General features: G+C 39.9%; 1 protein-coding gene and 1 long non-coding RNA gene across 2 annotated transcripts; one reads left to right on the top strand and one right to left on the bottom strand.

Moving 5' to 3' along the window:
* Window positions 1-506: 506 nt before the first annotated feature.
* On the bottom strand, window positions 507-13,005 carry cndp1 (carnosine dipeptidase 1). The gene is made up of 12 exons (XM_046044940.1): window positions 12,896-13,005; window positions 12,221-12,331; window positions 10,523-10,666; window positions 9,595-9,757; window positions 7,804-7,892; window positions 6,990-7,187; window positions 5,639-5,723; window positions 3,375-3,535; window positions 3,116-3,280; window positions 2,874-3,015; window positions 1,690-1,837; window positions 507-1,045 (listed from the first exon to the last, which is right to left on the bottom strand). Exons 1-12 carry the CDS (start codon window positions 12,968-12,970, stop codon window positions 967-969), a joined length of 1,560 nt encoding a protein of 519 aa, XP_045900896.1. The 5' UTR covers window positions 12,971-13,005; the 3' UTR covers window positions 507-966.
* A 3,108-nt stretch (window positions 13,006-16,113) lies between these two features.
* LOC123968519 lies at window positions 16,114-17,344 on the top strand. The gene is made up of 2 exons (XR_006824478.1): window positions 16,114-16,413; window positions 16,662-17,344. It is a non-coding gene; the product is annotated as an uncharacterized LOC123968519 (long non-coding RNA).
* The last annotated feature ends 7,661 nt before the right edge of the window (window positions 17,345-25,005 follow it).

The raw sequence follows: 25,005 nt of genomic DNA on the forward strand, positions 1-25,005 counted from the left end.
TATAAAAATCTAAAAGGTGAGATTGTTAAGGTGCACCACATAACCACAACATCCTTTTTTAAAATACTGGCTGAGGACCTTTGTTGTATCTCATCCCCCCTCTTTCCCCATGTATCCTCCATCCTTTATAAGGTCCACTCTCGAATAAAGAATGCCAAAAAGGTTTTTTTAAAAGAATTGTAGTGATTTTTCTTATTCTCTATTATTATAAAGTGTTACCCATCCCTTTAACATAAAAGAAAAACTTTACTGCGAATGAGAGGAAATATTACTGTATTATTCTTTCTTGGCGGAACATGACTTTAGACTTTGGGTAGAGTGCTCTAACATCTGACAATGGCTGAATTATTTCCATACATACAGCAACTGCTGGCAGCAGCACATCTGTCTGCACAGCTTCTGTCTAAATTTCATGCTTCATGACTGAAGGAACAATATGTGTGTTTTGTCCGTATTATAAAATACTCATACACAATACTCTTACATAATAAAAGAGTACACACTTGTTGCATTGTACAGCTTTTACTACATGACACGCACACACTTTCAGTACTCTCTCACATTATATGGAGCATAAAAACATGTTACATATGCAAAGTGAGTGAAGAGAACACAAGATGACTTTACATATTTTGACCCAATCAAAAGTGGTAGCATGCGTACAATCACTTACAATGTCAGATAGATAGATAGATAGATAGATTTTTTTGTCTACATTCACAAGTTAGAATAGAGGCTTTATTTAATACATTTTACAGACTAAATGGCAAGAGGGATAGCAGAAAAGAGAGAGACGGAGGAGGAGCTTGAGATGCAGATAAATAAAAGCTTGGCAAGACACAGAACAATGGATGAAAGAAACAGTGACAATATAAAACCTTATAAACCCTTATAAAAGGCTTTTGTCAAGGAGAGCTCATCGTAGCTGGAATGGTTTAGGAGGTCGTTTAATCATGCCATGAAATGTCACACACTGGTTTTGTTAATCTGGGATACTTCATTCAAGTAGGCGATGAATAGCTTGGTTCCCTCAATATAGTTGTACCTGCGAGAAGAAAGTTAAAGGAAGAAAAAGGTTAAAAAGCTGTTATCTACAAGAATCTTTGGGTCCAGGACTCAGAATGTCGGACTGGTTTTTTGAAAATCATTTTGGCATTCACAATAACAAAAACATGTATGGAACAATATGCAAGACTCCTTTACATTTACAAACACTTTGCACAGACTTCCGCCATTATTCACGGCAACAGATGCATATATGTAAGCTGTATACAATAAAATAGGATTCTTAAATGACTCTGCGCTGTGCAGCTTTTTGTTTCAATATGTACAGCTATTTCTAATCAAATGAAAGTCGGTGATCATGTTATTTTTGTGGAATTATTAATTAATTTTACCCTGGCACCCCTTGCTGTTTTGTGTGTTTTATATATGGTGAATATTAGGTTGAAGGATTATTTCAGTCCGAGGATGTGGATGACTAAGAGAGGATAAGACTGTGTGAGCCCTGGAGGTTCTGATTCCAGCTTCTTTCCTTCTGATTAAATCCCAGCTTCTTTCCTGCATCTTGTGTTCATCTTTACACTCCAACAGCCTCAATGGAAAACATGAACTAATAAAGGTTTTATTTAAAACGTCCTGTAAAAACGAAATAGAAAGAATTCATGTGTAAAACAAGTGAAGTCAAACCTGCTCATTTTCTCGTTCTGGGAGTGCAGCCCATCATCAAAGCCTCCGATGGGCATCATGATGATGCTTTTCCCTGTCACATCCTGGAAGGTTCTCGCAATAGGGATGGTCCCGCCCTCACGGATCAGATCAGGATCCATGTCAAAAACTGGAGAAGGTAGGACATGTTATATCAAAGTTTATCCGACATGAACTCTTTCTTTCAGGTATCCTACCAGAGAATAAAACAACTAAACGTGTGGGATTAAATATCACTTAAAATCACTTAAGCAGGATTTCCTAAAGCACTCCTATGTAAGTAAGTGTGTGTGTGTGTGTGTGTGTGTGTGTGTGTGTGTGTGTGTGTGTGTGTGTGTGTCATGAACGGGCATGTTCTGATGACACCCACCACCAAATAATTTACAGAATAATCAGTTATAGAACAATGCATCCGCAGTGGTCTTTAAGGCACATTAACATGTTAACATGTTTACTTTTTTAGTTTGTTTGGGCAGATGACAACAATGTGATGTGGGCTCAGGTGGCACTTCCTCAGGTCTCTGTAATGTGACCAGGTTCCAAGTAACCTGCAGTGCAGCTTTATTATTGGTGAGGACATAGTCCAAACCACCAACAGTAAACAGCCGAATAACACAAGCTTTCAGAGGTATGAGGACATTGATTACTGATTTCTTTTTGTAAATGAGTCATGGTTGTAAAGCTTCCAATATCCATTGGCCATTGGTGTTTTTGGGGTCAGCCCTTTTTTTTGAAGGGTTGAAAAACCAGGATTTACTATACCTGTGGGGAGCTTAGTGGGGCCCAAAATGAAGTGCCCCACAAGTTTAAAGTTTAGGGATCAGGTTATAACTAGGTTATGGTTAGGGTTAAAGTTAGGCAATTAGTAGTAGACATCATAAGAGATCTTGTGTGCTTAAAACTTTCTCACTGCCTATGAAAAAATAGCCATGTTTAAGCTTGATGCCAGTGCAGAATTTGAGAAGGGACAGACGTCAAACCTGTAGAGGTATATGTAATCTTTCGATTAATGTGAAAAGTATGAATTTACATTTGCCCACAAGAAGAGACACAATATGACATATTACTGGAATTTGTATTACTACACTTTTATATTTTTACAGTGTGATGCAGTTTGCTTCAGCTTTACTCTCAGTGTAAAGTACTTTGATGCAGTGATGCGGTACCTCTCTTGACAGCAGCCTTCCCAGCCTCATACAGAGGATGTTGAGTGTCAGCCAGCCAAGGTTTGGCCCCGATCACCATGGTGACTTTCAGCTTGTTAGGACTCTTCCTCTTGGCAAACACAGAGTGAAGGTAGTCTGTTACCTAAAGGATCGAAATAACACAATAAGAACACAGGCAGTTGGGCACATAATGCGCATAATGCAGCAATTTTCGAAAGCAGAGCATTCACATCCTGTTTTACCTGTTTCTTGACCATAGCAGGGTCCATGTTTGGAACTTGTCTAATGGAGAACTTAGCTGTAACCTTAGCAGGGATGACTGTCTTTGTGCCGGGGTCAGAGAAGGCCCCCTCAATGCCATGGACGGAAACAGTGGGGTAGCGCCACATGTGGGCTAACAAGTCAACCTACAGGAAACATACAATGACAATCACTGATCTTGTTGTGTCCACCTTGCCTTGAAGTAGATTATTGTGACCATTTTCAAGACTATACTCTCACTTTGTTGCTGTACATGAGCTGGTTGACACCGATTTTGGTCTTGTAGTTGTCGATGTCAAATTGGATGTCCTGGTACATTTTCCATTCCTCATCAGAGAGAGGAGCCACAGCCTCCCTAATCCCAGGAATCAGGATCTTACCACTGGGGCTGATAAGTGTGTCTGAGGCAAGAAGTTGAAAAAGAACAAATTTTATGTGGTCTTAAATGGACTCTGTACTGAGCTCAGAGGATGGGGCCAGATATATCAGAGATGCAGGACCTGGGAGGGATCCAGTGCCTTGATTAAAGATACATCAGTCTTACTATACTACACATCTCTCCTAAAGTACACATCCATCCACCAGTCTAATTAGTCATTCACCTTCAGATTAGTTTGTTAAGTTATGTTGTTATAAAAGTAAAGAAATTCAGCAAAGCTCGTTTTTAATCCTAATAATCAAATATAATAATTTGTTATTACTCAATAATTAATCAATAAAGGAATCGTGCAATATGTCTCAGACATGAAGTGCTCAAAACAGTACAGAGGTGAGGCAAATAAAGAATAGTGGGATTACAATTCAAAGCAGAGCACAGCATGCAAACAACTGTATTGGGAACCTCTGGGAATCTAAAAGCCACAAGTCTCTGTCTCGGGTTGGTTTGTGGTAATTTCATTAAATGTACAGGGTTTTTATTATATTTCTGAAATGACTAAACTGAAATCAAAAGAGAGGTCGTATACCCCCTATTCCTCGGGCCTTGTTGTGTATAGGAACAATGGTGCATATTCCTAAACACACTGTCACATGGATGATAATCACTATTCCAGTATGAGGCTGCTTTTTGTTGTCTGGGGTCGATGGCAAATTATACTTCAGGCATGTGCTGAGTTTAACTCCATGAAGGACATTAGACACCATCCAAGAATATTATGATCGTTTCAATAATACTTTGTTAGATTGGCTGCCAATACATCAGACATTCAAACACCACATTAAAACAATCTTCAAGAGGTTGATGAAACTGTTTTGAGGATGTACTGTACTTTACTTCATGTCTTTTAGAGCCTATTCAATTATGTGTTTCTTATGATTGTTGTAAACCCACTGTGTCTGTTCTTGTATCAAAGGATACGTCTGGTGATATTCTGCCTCGCCAACAAATTCCATGAAAAGACCAAAATCAACAATGAATATATTCCGCTAACAAGTATTGTGTGTGTATCTAAGGCTACATCCACACTATCACGTTTTCGTTTTAAAACGCAGACCTGCTCCTTCATTTGCACCTCCTGTCCACAGTAAAACAGTGAATCCGAAGACCTAAAATGGAGACGTTTGAAAACGCAGCTGACCTGTTTTCATTTTAAAACTCTTCTGCAACTGCGGAGTAGACAATCTGCTTCATGGTTACATCAAAACGCGCATGCCCAGTGTAACTGAATGGTCACTACATGTGCTTTTTCAGTCGTTTTAATATAGACGGAGATTATTTCTGATACACACCTAAAAAGCTGGTGTAGTTTTAAAAATCCGTAAGACGTAAAAAACGTAGTAGTGTGAATGTAGCCTAAAGCCTTATATCTCTTCTTCTTCTGTGCCATAGAGCTCCATTGTGTCCTAAAATTATTGAAAACACATCAGGGAGCCACTCTGTTGCACTCGGTGACATGTTCCTTATTTACCATGAACGCACACACTGTGGTTTAATTTAAATCAATCCCACATACACTGCCCTGCTGCCTGAAGTACCACTAGAACACCAAAGATGTATTGATCCACCACTGAAAACAGTCTCAAACTAATATTTCCTCCTGTTTGAGGAACACTGGAGAAAAACTAAAACTAAAATTGTAATTTTCATGAAATGAGTGCGCCTTTTTTTAAAACTGAACCTATTGGTGACCTGTTTTTAAGGTGGATGTCTTCAGTAAGAACCAATGAGCTTTGAGCTAAACCTAACCATCAAACAGGGTAGGGAGGTCAGAAAGTATTGAGAGGTGGATTAATACAATTGTCAGTGTTTTGCTTATCATTTTATTTATTGACAATTAGAAAAATATAAAATAATGCTACCCGTATCCTTCAATCAGGTTTACCTGCCATTCTGGTCAGGTCTCACGTCTTAAAGAGATGCTGCAAGTCACGGGATTTCCCGTTTAAATAAAGGTTGAATAAAAATGTAATAAACGTTTTGGGCATATTGCTGATCTTGGTTCAGTGTCTTATGTCCTGTGAGTGACTGAGTGAATGAATGCATGTGTACTAGGAAAGACACTCACCAAGGATGCCAATAAGGTCAGTCATTGGTTCGATCACAGTGCCTCCATAAACACCAGAATGTAAGTCCTGTTTAGGTCCTTCAACCTGCAAACACACCGGAGGAAACCTTCACCATGAAAACACCCTAGAGTGACACGGGTTTAGTGTGTGTGTGTGTGTGTGTGTTTTATGTTTTTACATCCTGGTGAGGATTTTAACTACAAGGCTTTCAGCGCCGGCAGATCGCTGTGTTGTTCAGACTCCATGACTTGCTGTCTTGTGACGGGAGTCTTGAAGTCGTTGTGGCGTTCACACTACGTGACAGCGGGTCACACACTACACTAGCTGACAACGATTCTGTCACCTGACGGCTGGTCTCCAAACCACGTTTTGTAAAGAAACCCACAGGAAAAGTGACACGGGAAATGGGCCGAAACATCAAAACTAATCTGCTGTTGATTATTAACATAAAGATTAAAATGATAAAGACAATCTGGGTGAAAGGATGGATTAGCACACGCAGGTAGCAGGGATTGTGTGAGCTACAGAGAGCTGGAGGGGAGTAAAAAGTGTTTCGCAGTGAAAAAGTATCTGCCTGCTCTGCCAGCAGCCTGCTCTCATTGGCTGGATGTGGAATCAGCCGACTCTTCCAGATATTTAGCAGGCCAGATATAGACAATGCGTTAGCGAGCCAGGTGCGTCATTGAGTAGTTCATACATAACGGTTGGCGAGCGATGGTTTATCACAGCCTGACAAATCGTGCTTAAAATTCTGTAGTGTGAACTGGGCACTAACCGATGGGGAATGAGGTTAAGGAAGCGATATCTCCAGATAGGAAGTCATAATGCAAAGGCAGTAGTGTTTTAAAATAATATGATGGAAATGGGAGGGGGGAAAGTAAGGAAAGAGGAATAAGAACAGAGTCCAAAAGGCCCTAGGGCCAAATCTGATTACTCTGTAAAAGTGAGATTGTAGACACCACCACATATATCAACAAGCTGTGTATTTTATATGAATTCAGCCAGTATTAAAATTATGTTACGCTCATATTCTCAGACAAGATTCAGAAGAGCAGGACAGCCAGAATAATCTTCTCTGTATCCCTCTAGACTGCAATATATGCGACTGTTAGAGGTATTGTTTCTGCAGCATGGGGAATCCAGGAGGATTAGAACTGGAACAGAGTTGCTGAGTGCTGGTAATAAAAGAAGTTTTCTTTCAAGGTAAGTGCTGTTACATCCAAACGAGTAACAATATGAGATGCCTCCACTGGGATAGAGAAATAAACGTGTGTGTGTTTGAGAGAGTGAAGAATAAGGCACAACTTATTTGAAACCAATTTGTGTGTTCAGTGTTCTCGCATTCTAAACCTCAGCATAGAAGTAGCAGTTGCCTCTGGTGCCGTAGGTGAGGGCGGGCCGTCGGCTGAGCCAGCCACAGTCTGAGATGATTATGTAATCCACGTCGGAGAAGAAGGTGTCCCGTTGGGCCAGGATCATGGCGTCCAGGCCGTTAGAGCCCGTCTCCTCCATGCCCTCAATGACAAACTTCACGTTCACAGGCAGCTCCTGGTGGACAGAAAGGAAGAAAAAGTGTAGATGACAAACACAAGTTTTTGAAATTGTACTGGTGTTACAACAATTTTTGCAGACTCTAAAATCATGAGCTGCGTGTGAAACTAGTCTTGTCAACACACCACAAAATTCCTTTCCCCTTAATGCACCCAGCATCTGGCTGAGGCCTTTTGATGTGCATATTCAGCTGTGTATTTTTTCACAAGACAAAGTGGCAGCAACAGACTGCTGCTGTGACTTTGCAAAAACAGCAGTGACTTTGCACGTTAGTTTGGCTGAAGCTCAGCTCTTCTCTCTCACCAGCCCGAGGGTATGCAGCTTGTTCCAGCTAAATGTGTAGAGTATTTTACTCGACTAAAACAGTCTGCTCAAAGAAATGGGAGTTATCTTTAAGGTCTATCTTGCCTGAGTAGTCTCTCTGTTTACCCTTTTATAATTCGAGTGTTTTCAAGACAAAGATGATTAGCAAATAAGTGCTCTAATCTGTCCTTTGGTCTCACTTGAGGTCACAGTGCCTCTGCAGCTCCCGATCCCTCACAAATTTGATTTTATTCATCTGTGGCATGAAAAACTATCCAATAAAACGGTGGCATTGTGAACTTTCTCTCACCATATTGAGGGCCTGGTAAGCCTTCACAGCATGGATCCAGGCTAAAACTGGGGCCTTGTTGTCTGATGCTCCTCTTCCATAAAGGTTACCTACAGGCACAAGATTCATTGTATAATATACCAGTTCTCAGTAGGCCAGAGGGTTATTCTACACTTGAGATTAAACAAAAAGACATGTGTACCTGTGTAGGTAAAGTCCTGAATGTGAAACCAAGCACTGAAATTGATTGCACAGCAGCGGCTTGTTTATAAAGATGAAAGACACATTTCAGAGAAATCTGGTATTAAAGTGAAATCTAATCTAATCTAATGCAACCACTTGTTATCAAATTACTTAAATTCCATCCATGGGTCACATGACAACATGTGGGGTGGTGATGGGGCAGTGGATAAGACACATGCCTTTGGTGTGTTAGACCCGGGTTCAATCCCCCACTGTAACACCTTGACCGATGTGTCCCTGAGCAAGACACTCCGGAGGCGTGTGACCTCTGATGTTTATAGCAATTGCAAATTGCTTTGGATAAAAGCATCAGCTAAATGCTAAATGTAAATGACATCATCTCAGCCATCTCCTTGACAACTAAGGAAACCGCTGACGGAGTTACAAGCTCCAGTAAAAGGTAGTAAACTTGTTTTTTTTTTTGCAGTCTAATCTCATCTAATCCCAACAGATTTTTTGCTACGTGAAAATTGTCATGTAAAGCCATTTAGTTACTCATGTAAAATAACATTTCTGTGAATTCATTCTTCATTTAAAGTGTTAAATGTCACTGCTTCATAGACTTTTATACTGAAACATGGAACAAATTTGACATTTTGAACATTAATACAAAATATCCTTATGGGTTTCAAACATCAATGAAAGCCTAATTTGTGCTAATCACTTCTCATCAGATCAGATTATTGTGACTGAAATAACACAGCAGTAACCAGGGCCATAGTCATGTTTTTAGAAATAATGAGGTCCTTGTCCCGCTGTGGGGGTTTTAGAGACATGCCCCCTGAGAATATCTTGAAGACTGAAGTATAAATCTATGTATTTTAATGTATTTTTGATTAACAATAATCATTTAAAAAATAATGTCAGTGCCAACACAGATGAAAATAAGTTACACAAATATGGCCAATTTTGAAATGACTCTTATTCTGTTGAGTTTCTTATTGAAATTGACTGTCAAACAAGCTGAGCAACAACATAAAGGGCAATTATTTGATAAAATAAGAAATAAAATACTGTAATTCTTATTTGCAATAAAATAAAAAGAAGAGGTATTTCTCATTATTGATCAGTGAATTATAGTGATACATGAGACATCATTTTTGGTGATAATCATTGGACACACATCTATATGTGCCTTATTTCATGTACATTTGTTGTCCGCAAAGATTCTGATACACGAAGCTGCAGCATTAAAGAGCAAAAGGAGAAATCTTGTTATTCAAAGTTTTGGGATGAGAGACTGATCTGACTGGTCTCTCATACATGCAAACATATTTATTTTGGACATAGGCTGTATGCCCTGATGCGATCCCTCATCACCACAAACATCGCGAAAGGCAAGGCCACTATGTAGTAGGCAATAGTTTTAAGATTGGAAAAATCATTTCATTTTCTCAGTACCACATATATATTTTATACACATTTCACCCAGTTTCAGCCTAACCTGTTTGGTATCTTTGGACACTTTGGAAACCACTAGAATTTAAAATGAAGTTATGTTGGTTTGAACAATGTTTGGCTGCACAGCATGAACTGGTAATGGCGACTCAAAAGCTTAAAGGCGGTTACCATTGATGTCAGTCAGGTTGTAGGGATCCGTCGCCCAGCCGTCCTCTAGCTTCGCTGGCTGGACGTCCACATGACCGTAGACACACACTGTGTGTTTGTTTGGGTCGGAGCCAAACTGCCCTGTCACCACTTTAGGCAACGCTATAGTCTGCCCACCAGGAAGCTGCAGACAATCAAGGAGAGTTAATATCAACAGGAACTGCTGCAGTGTTACATCTAGTTTATTTATTTTTTTACCATCCCTCAATCATTTTGATTTTCTGGTTTCTCAACTTCTGGAACAATTACGTGCAGCCAGTGCTTTTTGCTTTTACATGTTGCAACATTAAAGGCTCCCACCAGAGCAGTACAGAAATAGCTGCACAATCTCAATCCGTGTGTATATCTCTCAAATATCAAAGGAATTTCAATGATCCACAAAGTGCGTAACATTATAACAGCGATGATCGTACAGGAAGGCAGAGGTACTGAGAAATGTTGCTGCTATGTTTTTTCAAATAAACACTTTCAGCATAGTTTGATGTCAAAGGGTCCTCAGCTATTGTTTATACCATTCACTAAGACAATATAATGCAGTTTCAAGCTATGTTGGTCCTAATTACTGGTAAGAAGCTGAGATTGTTGACCTCTAGTCTGACCTCAAACACAATATATATTTAATGAGTTTGGGAAGCAGCTTTGATGTGTCTCAGTCAGTAATGAGAAGGTAGATTTAGTCCTGACCGCTCCGCTGCCTTTTTGAAGGTAGCAGCTCGTTTGCCACTGTCCCCGTCCCAGACGAGCAAACTGCTCTGTTGGAAATACAGAATATTTACTAAGCAATTTGGGTAATGATTGTACACAAAGCCCTACTGTCTCTAGTACTGCAGCATTTATGAAAGGTAGGGAGAGGCCGGTTTGTTGCGAGAGACACGGCTCTGTCACTGACTTCTTGTTCTCCGATGTCCACCAGCTCTACAGTCCCTCCCATCTGCCTCAGCTTCTGAGCAGCCATCTCCATCATGCGATGAAGGTCTGGTCTCTTCAAAACATTGCTGGAGTCACTTTCGATTGCAACCCAGTCCCGCAGAGTCTAAAACACACACACACACACACACACACACACACATACATCATCATTAAATTTAATTTAATCCTTCTGCCATCTTGTAAATTGTATTACAGTACTACTGCTGCACACTACTGGTGTCCAATGTCCAAAATGTGCTTTTCAACATTTTAAATCAAGGAGTCTATAGTAAGGGAAAAAATAAGAAGCAAGGCCGTACAGTATTTGCTTTTTATAATATGTGGCTTGTTATACTGCCACCTTTTGGCTAAGGGGGGGCTTTGAGTTGCTAAGAAGTGGACATACAGTATGAAGCATTTACACTAACACTGATGACTCTTGCATGAAGAATTTAAGAATTGTGATTGTCCCCGATGGCAAATTATTGTAATCAAGTTACAATACAGTTACAAATCATCAAATCATGGTCTAATGCATTCTGTGGAAGACTGCTGAGGATTTAAACAGCATTTCCATTTTGTATGTATTTTCCACCAACTTGGTCTCAGCACCACAACCTTTTAAGGGGTTTTGTCAACTTTGTAGGAGAATTACAGACTGGAAAGCACTGGTTTCCAAAAAATGGTTACATGAATTTATTTTGGTAGTGCATTTGGAGAAGCTTCTTTAATTAACTCGAATAGTCACACCACATGAGAAAATCTTCTTCTTGATCATTATTTTGTGTTCAAGCAACCATATTTATCAATCGTATTTATGAAATGTTGTAAAGATTATCTGGGTCCATTCACCTTTGTTTGTCTTTGTATTTATTCTTTTACTTTGTAGGGGCAATAGCAAAAAAGCTTTTCCTTTAAAATAAAAATGACAAAAAAGTTATTTTAATTTTGGTTAACTAATGTTATTAAGCTTCACTTTCAGTGAATGAAACATTAACCTATCCTTTGTAACGCCCTGGAAAGCAGCTACATCTCGGGGTAGCTGGCTAGCTTTAGCATGAATTCATGAACTATAGGCTAGGCTGTCAATAGTAATGATATAGCGGGTAAGATTTAATTACTTCACTGTTACATCTGAATGAAAAACTTCTTAGAGTTAGATTTCAATGGCAAGGCATTTCTTTCAACATCTACCGAAAATGCTGATAACGTTAGTCTATCATCAAAATGTTTGATTGTGAATTTTAACATTATCAATACAAAAAGCAATTGTACATGCTTTCCGTGTGTGCAGTGCGTCTTACACTCAGTCAATGAAATGTAATTTAACAAAGAAGCAGAAATAACAATAATGATTGTTAGAATAGAAATGTAGTGTTTTGGTACCACCTCAATAAACCGTCTAAAACTTACTGTGTAGTTAATGAAGTTTAAAAAGGGAAAGAAACTGGAGGCGTATGTCTGGAACTGCGGGGGTTCTGCAGATTGATAATATTGCAAAAGCTACAAGCAGAAAGTCTGGAGGCCAAGCAATCAGTCCACTCCGAACAGGCACGTTTTTATCGGCATTGCACTAGTCCGGATAAAAACAACTAGATTTAAGCATTTCTGGTGCTTGGACTCTAAGTGCTGGGGCTCTTAAAAGTATTGCTAAAGGGATAAGTACAATATGTTGTACCTCCACATATTCTTCTTGATGGCTGTCAATGTACTGCGCCAGCTCTGTATACTGGAAAGCATGGACAGTAGAAATTACCAGCAAGATGGACGGGACAACTTGAGAAGTCATCTGTTGGGAGAGTCAGAAATGTAATCATTACTACTGCAGATGGCTGTATAAAAACGTCATCACTTCATTCTGTTTAAGTAAATCTGACTAGACAGAAGTACAGTGACAGTAGTTTTTGGTTAAGTATATTGCCAGTAAATTTCTCCTGTGAAAAAAATAACCATTGCAATTTCGCTTAGGTCTTGAAATTTCTTTTTTGTTTCACCAAGATATTCAGTTTACAATGACATATGACAGAGACAAGCAGCATTTCCTCTCATTTGATTGATGATGATCTCATTTTTATTTGAAAAAATGTATGAAGTGATTTAAGAGGAACATGGAAAAATACAAAATTCCTTTATTTTTGTTTCTACAATCAAATTTAAGGATATTCAGTCTAAAAATAATTAACCTTCAAAGCCCACCATCTGTACTTTATCTGTAATAACAGAATATCAACCCTTCCTCACATCTTTAAAATCCTGTAATACCAAGAAACACGCATCAACTTACAGTAAAGCACATCAACTGCCCTGTGAATATTTTCTAAGACTACACTCAGTAGATGGCCTTTAGTCTTACCTTTTCTCTGCTGGAGGTGTTTGTGACAGTCTCCTCAGGCAGACGGACTGTGGGCCCGTGTTGTTGCCTGGACATTTATATACCCGCCCTTCATATCACACTCCTGCAGGGCGCCGGGGTCACACAGTCAAACATTTCCTGACACAGTGCCAAGACAGCTGACAAATTAAAAATTTCTTGCTGACAGCCACAAAAATTACACTCTATCTATTGATCCCGCTCCAGGAATGCACACTGGGGTTCAGTGGGAACAAAAGCAGCACGGTGAAGTGAACAAAGTCCTGTTGTTTGTGTTTTGGAATCTCCAAGCAAACCCCCACTTAAACAAGAGTAGAGCGGCTTTTCTTATTCCATATTAGGTAGGTGTCCCATTGTGCGGCGCTCAACGTTGAGCTACTTGTTAGCATTCCTAGTTGACATGCAACTATATTAGATTATAACTCTAAGACAGGTTTGTCTGAACATATTTAATCCCTTCACCTCTTCATATTCATTGACTTAATTGTCCTTGGTAAAAACTTCCTGTGTCTTTCTGTGTGCCACAGTGTGAAACAGGACAAGAGCCTGGGGATTTGACACACTCACATTAAAATTAGAGGGGGTCAAAAAACCTAAGCCTTAAGCTGGCAACGGGAACTTTATACCTTTGAGCATGTGTTTGAGTTTGTGTGTGCATGCATGGAGTATTCCAGTTTCATGGAGCTGGGGATTTCTCATTTTCCTTAAAGACTTGAATCACTCAAGGTAAAACAGTAACATTGATGATGATCACTTGAAATTTACAATAAGTTGCAGATTGATAAGCATTCCTTTATTTTAATAATGTATCAAATGACTATGTGAAATGCGAAAGAACAGAAAATTAATCACCTGACTCTGCACTTCCCCTCAATTCTATGGATAACCTAAAGGCTGTGTTTGAGTTTATACAATATTTGATTGTAATTTCAGGCATTCTATCCTCTAACTTTTTGTATCATGAATGTCAACATTACCAACATGCACACCGATCAGCCATAACATTTTGACCACCTGCTGGTCATAATGTAGGTCTCCCTTTTGCAGCCAAAGCAGGCCTGCCCCAACGAGGCATGGACTCCACTGTGTATCCACTATGTGTTCTATCAGAAACAGCATAAACTTTGACGACAAAATGTTAACTTGCTACCTAATATATCTCTCCCGCTGACAGGTGCCATGGTATTGAGTTAATCAGTGTTATTCACCTCACCTGTCAGTGGTCATTAAGTTATAGCTGATTGGTGTATGCTTATCCAATATCTTACTTGATTATACAGTATATAATAGCATATATTATGTGGAAGAAACATTTTTCAGGTCCAAATCTGTTCTGATTCAGATGCGTTTCATTGACTGCACAATGGAGACAAGAGGCAACAACAGGCTTGGTGTGATAAAGGATGAACAAAGGTGTTGGGCTTACAAGTCTGTCTGACAGTTTACATGGACTCAATGCACAATTTGGCCTTTGGAAAAAGAAAATGATGTGCGTGTTGATTTGCATATATAGAGAAGGGAGATGAGATACGATCACAAGTGGTCACTCAAGACAGGAGGAGATGCGCTGTCAGGTGTGAACTGACATACTTGTGACTGAATCACCAAAGACACATGTTATTGTCAGGTGTGAACAGGGCCATTATTGTTTCAAAGCTGAATTATTTTGAGGAAAGCAAAGGTGAAACCTTTGTTCACTCAGGGATTTTGTCTAGCTCTAGTGTGTAAGTGGATCACATCATCTCCACCACATCATCGTGTTTACTGATCTTTGATTGCATATCTGTTGTAAAGCATGGAAGTGATTTTTTTCCTGTAGATTTGATTTGGTAGACTAACTTTTCAGATGTTGACTATGTCCCACCAATCTGTGTGCAGTATGTATTGCCAGGGCCGTAGCACAAAATTCTGGGCCCCATTTACAAGCAGTCTCTGTGGGCCCCCTTCCTCTCCACAAAAAATTCAGCTGGCAGGGGACAATTTATAAAAAATAAAAATATAACAGAATATAATGCAGTAATTAGCGAAAATTACTTTTATTGGACAATGCACATTTGTTTCTTATGAATTTAAATAACATTGCATGTTTTCTTAGTGTGTAAATAAACCTTTCTGAAATTGGTATTTCTTCGTTAACAACTTTGTGCAATCTATTTTTCAGCTATTTTTTAACGCTTTCAAAAAGTGATGGGGACAAACTCAACCATTTCAAAATGTGGTGGGGAAAATATGCGTGTGTAAAAAACACCTATGAGTAATAATAATCAGTGATTTGTGCTTAAGTCTGCACAGTTTCTTTTCTCAAAATTCTGTATGCTACAATTACTTTACTATGGTTAAATGAGGTATCATGCTTACAAAAACATTATTTTCTTCATGTTTATTGACTCCCAAGATATAAGACAACCCTAGAATAAATATCATCTTAGTTGTCATAGCCCTACAATGACAAAATGCTTACTATACTGCATATTAAAAGACAACTGAACAAGACTTACCTAGAGTCATGTTTCATTAGCTGAAACAAGAAGACAAAAAAGTCTGCATTCAAATAAATGACAGCCTTTACATTGCTATTTGTATAATTTCAGTACATTTCATTTATGTCCAAGTTCACAGTGTAAGTTAGTGGTTCAAAGGGATGTAGGCCTGAAAGCAAAATGATAAAAACCTCATAAGGTTTAATTTATGATGCTGATATTTTATCTTCGTGCCTACTGTTGAATATTTATTTATGTAGCCATGATGTGTGAATATTTTATACCTAGTTTGATTAGGATAATGATTAACATGTTTATTAGAATAAGGTTGAAGGTGTTTATTGAAAATTCACTGAACTTTGAGGTGCAGTTGTCTCACTCAGCCTTATTGCTCTCATGCTGCGGCCTCCGCATTTTTGTATGAAGAGGGAGACTTCTAAGGGATTAATATCCTGCCATGATTCAAAACTGAAAATAAAGTTCTGAAAGGTTGAATGTAAGTGTTTGAAAACACAAAATCTTACAAAAAAAAGTTTTGCAAGATTGAAAACTAAGATATAAAAATTGAGGTTTAAAAGATCAAAACTTTATTACATTACATTACATTTGCACTCCTATTGCTGACTATTTTTTCAGAGCTGAGTTTACAACAGCCACTTTGCGGAGATACGCCCACACAGTTGCGAGCTTGCAACTCACGTGATTTGTGGCAGCGTTGTCACGCAGCTCTGCTCTGAAACTCAGACTGAGCGAAAATGAAGCTTCTGGAGGCAGGGCCTTCTGCTCTTGTTTTGTCATATTTACTGGATAGAGGGATTGACAGACTGCTCCGCCAATGACAGACGCGCACAGGATACGTGTTCAGGTAGAACGGTTCCCTGGACGGGCTGGCTGTCTCGGTCCAAGCGGTGCATGGATGTGGAGAGGAAATCTGCAACGGGTAATAGCTCAGGGCGGTTTGTTCATCAGCACGAATTCACCTGTGGTGTTGTGTCGGGAGATGCAGTAACTGAACCAGCGGTGAGTAAGAAATAGTGTTAGGCTAATTTATGCTGTGTAAAATGCAGGCTTAACTTACAGTAAACTGTCAACGGAGACTATCAACCAGACAAATCTCAACAGTTATTTAGCCAAAATGTAGGCTTTTGTTAAATGTGATTATTCTATTGAACCCCGTTTTATGTGTGGTAGTGGAGTCATTTTAAAGTTGACTTTAGTTAAACAGTAACAACTATTTGTTTTGTTCTTTTTTCTTTTATGGCCTAAAGCACTGAAGATAAGGCAGCATGCTGTGGTCATCACTCACAGGAGGACGAAAAGAAGGAGGAGGAGAGCAACAGAAAAAATAACTTCAAAACAATAGAATAAATACCTTTTAATCCACCCCACGTCTTCTTGTTTATGTGTAAATACATGGAAGCATGGGAGAACTGCACATAGTTCGTTGTTACTGTGTTATTAGAGGATGGGAGAACAGTGGAAACTTTTAATACATGTTGCTAGCATTGGCACTCAGGCCTTACGAAGCTGATAACACCCTCGCACCGTCCTGATAAAATGTATTACTAGACACATGAATACAATGTGCATTTGCAAGTTGACTGCAACTCTAAAGACTGCGAAGGTCAGCATGTGACACAGCACAATAACCTGTTGATGTTAACTCTCCCTTGTCTCATGCATATCCACTTTTTGCTAATATAAAAATGATGTATTATTTCTGATACTACATTTCAGTTTTGTTTATTTAGAGGTATTCTTATATCCTTAGAAGTGTTGTAGACTTGTATACACTGTTGTTTTAATATTGAATGTGTGTGGAGATGAAATTGGAGGTTCGATGTAATGCAGAGCTTGATGAGTCTGCTCCCGGGACCAGCTCGGGTACACATGTATTTAATGTATTTGTATTTTCACTTGTTTGAAATTATCATTAAACTAAACTAAATTACTTACTGGAGTCATTGTCTCATTGAAAAATACCATTACAACTGAAGAAATACAATTCATCTAAGTCAGCGGGTGATTAAAACTGCTCTGAAGATCATTGGTGCCCATCTCCCGAGCATCAGTGATATCGGTGAGGTGAGGTGCCTACGCAGAGCCCAAAGGATACTAAAGGACAGTACCCACCCAGCCACAGCCTGTTCACCCTGCTGCCTTCTGGGAAGAGATATAGAAGTTTCTGCAGCCGCACCACCAGACTGCAAAGCAGCTTTCCCCCCCAAGTTATCAGACTTAAACTCAAACTCATCCTCAGCACTGCTCCATTGATTGTACTTTATTCCTGTATTCCATTTTTACAATTGCTTCCATTTTAATGTTTATTATCTGCTATGGAGCAAATAAATCTACCTACCTACCTAAATTACAGTTGTATCCAAGAGAAGTGAGTGTCAGAGTGTCTGAGGGTTTTACTACTTTTGTTTAGTATGAATAAGCGACATATAGGCGGATATTCTTTCCATGTGATCTCCGATTGAAAGGCTACACTCTCACTCTCCCCTCCCGACTCCTGTCGCCTGTCCCCCCTAACGCCAACCCCTTACAAATCTAAGCCAGTCAAACACAAGTAACATGAAAAGAACATAAACAACAACCAATGAACGCCTCTAATCCGTGTGTTACACGATTTTAGATACCTTGGTACATCAGTGACCTATTTAAGTGCAACACAAAACCAACAAGCACGCTGGTCTTCAGCTAATTACCGTCAAATACAAAATAAATGCTGAATATATTTACAAACCAATGTGTCAGGTAGCCTTCCAAACCTAGCCGCCAAACAGAAAATCCACCCGCATTTGGGTGTTAATTTTCATCCCTCTCAACCGATTTTTATCAGCCAAACTACATGAATAGAGAAATAAAACATTGCAAACAAAAACAGACTTTTCATACCAGGATATTTTCAATGAACCTTCCTTTCCCCATTGGGGCCCTGAGTAATCATGTCTTGATACTAGTTCAGCATGTCTGGTTTAGCATTATTGATAAAAGATCATGTGCACAGACTTAACTAGACCAAGTGTTGTCTCCTCATTCACAGTTGCGCATAATTTCTGGTAGTGGAACAGCCAGCCACTCCTGAAGTATGGAATCTAAGGAAGGGACTTAATGTTGTTCTTTGCCGTACAGGATACGTACAGTGTGGATGAAGGAGTTTTGGTAGGAAAACAGGGCTATAAAATTATACAAAGACAGAGATGGAGTGCCTATCTCATTGAATAGAAAAAACACACCAGTATGTAGCAACTGTCAACTTGTGTTACACTTGTTGTCTTTCAGACCAAAAATGATATACAGAAAAAAGTGTAAACCTTATCATGTCCACATGGTAAAGGTTACAGCTACATCCCTCAGCTACAGCCAGGAAACATTTAGGCAAAAATCCTCGGGAGGACTTGAGAGAACAAAAGGCCAGATGATCCACAGACTCTTGGTGTTCTTCCTGGAGTTGTGCCCCCACCAACACCTGAGCTGGTTCAGGTACAAATCCACAGAGGACAGATATGTGGACAACCTGCCTACAGTCACATCTGATCGATCACAAGAAGTTTGATTATGAGCCATGCAACAAAAGACAAAGAAGTCCGATTCACAAATATTTACCTCTAATGTCAAGATACACTTTTCTCCACAGCACTTATTCTGTGAATTATACGCCACTGCAAGTTCATTTATTTTATTAGCATCTCCCTTATGTTACTTTACTACTGAAATGACACCCTTTTTTAAGCTTTTAGATTTACACAAATGTATAACTATGTCTTTCATACATGACTAAGGACTGGGTTGGGGTAACACTGGTTGTAATTATTTTCATTTTACTCTCCCCATATAGTACATGACATAAACTTCCTGAGCACTGGGTGCAAAAAAACAGAGGGACAGCTGGAATTGGCTCCAGATATTCTTTACAAAAGCGGGGGCCCTGATTGAGTATCTACTGATACTTTTTTTTTTTTTCTCCTACATTGGCAAATAATTATATATATATTTTGTCATGCAGTAATTATTACCTTACATATAATCCCAGCGGATAACTAATTTCTATATCTAGTTTATCACCTGCACTCTGTTAATTCTCTCCAATGCTGCAGAAACGATTCTGGCTTTTGGCTCTATGATACAGTGACGCAGAGGAAACGGTGCCCTTGAATTAATCTAATACTACAAAACTGTCTAAAAGGAGAACCTGCAACTGTGTGTTAGATACTTTTTCAGCTCACTTTTAATCATAACTAGAGACATCGCTCATTAATGTTCCTCCACTGATAAACACTGCATTAGCTTTGTGGCTAATTTAGCAACAGGCAGTGTTATCTGGTGTTGGTGATGTTAGAAAATATTTAGAAGTAATAAATTAGAGAGAAATGAGAGGACCGATCGCCAGAACAGGCAAACTAAATCTACAATCGCATCTGTCAGCAGGGTAGCCTCCAACACTAGGTTACTGTGACATTACACACGCTGTGAGAGGGCAGTGAAAAACTCTCCCAATAGGAAAAGTGATGAAGGATATTTTTATTAAAATTTAAGTCATGTAATTGTTAACAGAGGAGCTGCAGTGCGTCCTCTGGTGGGCAAACTATGCAACTCATTACCTGAGGGAAAGATCCGACTCTCTGTTTCTTTTTTTTAATAATCATATCGGCTAAACACCAATGCAGATATATCTGCAAGTACCTTATATCGGCCGACAATATCTGCAAAACGATAAATCGGCTCTAGTTTTTTTGCATACTATTGCTGTGAGCTCGAGCTGTGGGTTAGCTGACCAGCTAATGACAATGGCTAACGCAGTGTGGCTAACGGCAGCCGGCTCAAATAGTGTGGGAAGCATGTGCTTGGTGTGGCTGAGTCGACTGAGACAGGCACAGAGTGTTTCTTCCAAAAACAGCCTGCACACAAGAGCGTCAACATTATCACACACAGTCCCAACCCATAGCATACAAGTCGTTGCTCCGAGCGATGAGGGTCGGACCAGCAGCAAGCAATCTGGTTTCTAGGCGTTGTTAGTCACAGCTAATGTGGACACATGGGGTCACCCTGGGTCGGCTGATCCACAGGCAGACCTCATGTTATCTTCATGTCAGGCTCCTACTTGCCTCACGTTAGCTTACTGTTAGCTCAACGTTAGCCCCAGATGCCGGAGGACCGTTCCGAGTTAGGAGAATGGGGCCAGGGTTCCCTGGCAGCGTCTCTCGAGGCTGCAGCTGGAAGGATAGGCAAGTCACATGGAAGCCAAAATATGAAGTGGAACAGTGACGTCCCACTCATGTTCACACCGATGACAGATAAGATGAGCAAGAGGGAAACAACTTACGTTTCCCGTCAGCATAGCAGCTCTTAGACACCTCTCTAGCCGTTCTGCTCATAGACATGATGGTAATCTTCTGCCCTTTAGACAACTTCAGTGCTGAAGAAAAATGGGAGCCGATGGCCAGGTCTCACCGTTGTATATACACAAGGTGAGGACGTAAGAGAGGCCGACACTACGCGGGTGGGCGTAGACAAGCTTTTCTCAGTGTGACGGATGCGCGTGTAGGGGTAAACCCAATAGCGATAGCCTTAGAGGGCGAAGCCTATATGAAGTAGAACCGCAGGTTGCCGCTTGGGTGCAACGGGGCACAGGTGTTGCTGACCAGGGGATGGGTGCAAACAGTTTTTTGACCGTGCAAAATTAATGAAGGTGGAGTTAAGTGTATTTTGTTTGGTGGTTAAGTCTATGAATGGTAAATAGGCATACGGCAGAATGTGACTACTCTGTATATTGGAAACAACAGGAACATGTAACAAATAGATAAAGTATTGGAAACATTGGACATTTAATCACAAGCAGTCTGTAAAGTAGGTAAACTGAGACTTATATTAATTTACATATCTATTTATCTGTGTAAAGTTTTCCTTTAGGTGATCCCGACCATCTTGACATGGTGGACCAGTGGATGCTCAACATGAAAAGAAAGAACTGGACTCCTAACAAAGCTTCTCGTCTGTGCAGTGAACACTTTGAGAGTCATCACTTCAGCATTGACTGCAGGGTACCCATCTCAGTATCTTACAAAGAGTCAAGCAACATATTAGTATTGACCATCTATTACTATACATTACATTACTAAATAATTGATTAGGACACAGCTTGCTCTGTGTCACTGTTAAGGTAGTGTTCCACTGAAAAAGCCCAATGAATGTTTTACCAATAAAACAACATTACCCGCTTTTGCCAACTTTCACATTTCAGTGCATTTAATGCAACGACCTTATCATACTCTCTTCTAAAATGTAAAGGAAAAACTGTGTCTCCAATGAGAAGAACACAGAATGATTCTATAATGACAGACATTGAGAGCAGTCACATATTATTTAAATAGCAATAATAATTTGAATGTGGATGAACTGCATACTGTACATATATACTAGTGAAAGAATGATTAATCAAACAAACACACAAACCGCTTTTGTGATAACAGCCATTTACTCTGCAATAATGTCATGTTTTTTATGTTTCCGTTGTGCCTAACATTTTCTTTTTCACCAAGGTTGAAGAAGAGCAGCCAAAAGGAGAAGGCTTGGTAAATATTGATGAGGTGGTAATTGGCATCCCTATTTAAGCTGTAAATAATACTGAGGAGGTTGCACGTGTAGACATTTGGAGTAGTGCCAACAGTCTCGCTGCTAATCAGAGCTATGTCATGACGGTGGAAGACACACCTGAGCAGGCCTTTTTTGCTCAAGATGTTGGCCATGATGTCATTGCTCTGACAGTTAATATGTGTGTGACGATGTTGGTTTGGGGAGTAGCGCTCAACAAAAACATATGAGTGGAAAACGAACAGACTCTAAGGCTATTGGATTTGCCCCTTCCAGCCTGTGCGGCACTGAGAATTTTAGTCTATGCCCACCCAGAGCGCGGGCCTCTCCTACGCCCGCACCTTGTATATATACAACGGTGAGACCCAGCCTTCGGCTCCCAAATGCCTTTTCTTCAGCACTGAGAACCAAGGTCCAGTAAGGCCTTCAACTTAGAGGGCTGCGCCTAATACTCATAGAATCCGGGTTACAGTACGTCACTGCTGTTCTATTTCGTATAGGCTTCGCCCTCTAAGGCTATCGCTATTGGGTTAGAGGCGAAGCAGGATGAGTCAACAACGACTGGCCCATACGGTACCACCAAGCACAACTCATCTGCCCAGAGCCATAATGAACCACCCAGTCGCACGCTGAACGTGGCATTGGTGTTGGCGTGCGCGCGAGCACCGGTGGCGCGGCATGGGAGGCCGAGGGCCAACCCATGCGTAAGTTGCTTCCGGAAATGTCTCATATAAAGGTACCCTTTAGCGTCAAATAACTACGCTTTGTCACTCTTCGTCGGTATATGACGTATAAGTGTTGATGTAGGCTGCAAGAAACAACAAAGCAAATGTGGAGCGTTTTTTTTTTGTAATAGCTTTGATGCAAGGCAGGAGCAGCCCGCTAATGTACTTTAGCACAGATCTACCGCTGTTTACTTCGTAGCATTCAAAGATTTATTGTGGTTTTACCGATACTTAGGTACACATCTTCTCCACCGTCTTAGTCGTTGTAACTTAAGGTGACCAGATATCTGAAATTAATGACATTTTTGGTTTGGTGGTCAGTATGTCATTAAAAAATATAATGTTATTATATATGAAATAAAAAAGGGGGACAATTTTGGTTTTAAAAATCTGTCAAATATCTCTTCTGAATGAAATCAAGTCATTTTGAGGCAGAAACTACCTTTCAGTCAGTAAGCAGAGGCTGCAATCACTTTCTGGAAAGTGAAATATTGCATGTTATGGGCTGTATTGGCCATTTAAAGGTATTTCAACAGGTAAAAAGTACTGGATTGGTCGGTACACAGCAACTAAAATAATGTAGAGTCATAAGGATAATTGCAAAAGAGATCATGTCTTTATTTTATACAGTAACTAAGCAGTAAATCATGTTAATTATAGGCTACATTTCGTTTTCCAAATATAAACAAGGATATTTGACGTAGGACTACCAAACATATAATCCATCGGCAACAACAGGCTTCTGTTAGGCTATTGCCTATAATCACATAAATGTCATGCCTGGTTACGCTAAAAACTGCTAACACTTAGTTGGCCGCAATTGTGATTATTCCGTTAACGTATCACAAAGACATACCTTTGCTGTTACCATGGACATAAAGTGATGTTTCTTTGCACGTTATGTCTGTTTGATACAGATAAAAGCAGCTGTAGACGTAGAGAGACTGGGCGATATACAGCTTTAACATGCTGCGCACGCTCCCGTGGACGGGACAGTTGTCAGCTGACGGTCACTTTTCAGCACAACACCTGTTATGCCCTGCTGACCAGCTTTCTGATTTCAGGTCCGTTAACACCTTATACAGTCCGTGATTAACACACAATTAAAAACGGGGCCATTTCCAAGGACAGCTTCAGACGGGGATAGGCCAACAAAACTGGGGACTGTCCTGTAATGCAGTAATATAACGCATTACTAAAAAAAACGGTAATTTTATACTCGTTACAATCTCAGTAACGTGGATTGCAATCTCAGTAACGTGCGTTGCAATGCATTTTAACCCGAAATGAAGTGGCGTTTTGTTTTTTTTAAGAATTTCCCAACACAGAGAAACATTTCGGCACCAGAAAAACAAATCCATGAGTAAAAGAGTAACGTGATTTCCTGCATTCATGCCAAGGACTGCGGGGGACTGGGGTGCTCATTATATGGCTCTGTGCGGGTGGGTTTGTGCTTGGTGGTACCCTATGAGGCGTTCTCCTCTAACTCAATAGCGATAGCCTTAAAGGGCTGAGCTGCATCTGTTCACAATTACTTAATTTAAAATATGTCACCCAAAGGTAAAAGTACAAAACAGAATGTGAAAAATACTTTCTATAGTCCCTTCATGTGTATGTGTGTACATTTCTATGCCTATGAGGAAGATGGGTGTTCTCTAGTCTTCATTACAAACATATATAAAAACAGAGAATACAATTCATTAAAGTACTGTAATGAACCAATTATTGCCGGTATACTACTACACATGGTAACACTGTTATGTAATCAGGATACCAAAAAGAGTAACTGTATTTCCATTACAGTACAAATAAAAGACGTAATCAGATTACAGGTACATTTTGTAAAAATGGGGATTACTCATACTAAGGATTACTTTAAGTATAAAGATTCCATGAAACAGAAAACACAGTGATATTTGCCTCCATATTAGTTTTTTTTATATACAGTCTATGTTGTATATACATGGACCCAAAAAACCCAAAGCTAGGGAGGGGCGTGTAACAGATATTGATTATGTTTACATTCGCCCACCCCTTAACCAGTCCACACAGACTGTTTCCAGCTCTCAGTGAGTGGACACAGCGGCTGGACCTGGACCGAACACATCCCCCAGACCGACAGAGGCCAGTTTGACCACTGGGAAAACAGAAGCGAGGTTTGGCTCTTGGCACCCTGGGGCTAAGTAAGCTAAGCTAAGTAAGACAGGTTAGAGTTAGCTCAGAAGCTCTGTGTAAATCATCTCAGTACTGGACTCCCTGTTAGTCTTTGAGGCTGTGTTCAGTCCTGTTT

The sequence above is a fragment of the Micropterus dolomieu genome, linkage group LG03 (assembly GCF_021292245.1).
Source record: "Micropterus dolomieu isolate WLL.071019.BEF.003 ecotype Adirondacks linkage group LG03, ASM2129224v1, whole genome shotgun sequence".
Taxonomy (NCBI): domain Eukaryota; kingdom Metazoa; phylum Chordata; class Actinopteri; order Centrarchiformes; family Centrarchidae; genus Micropterus; species Micropterus dolomieu.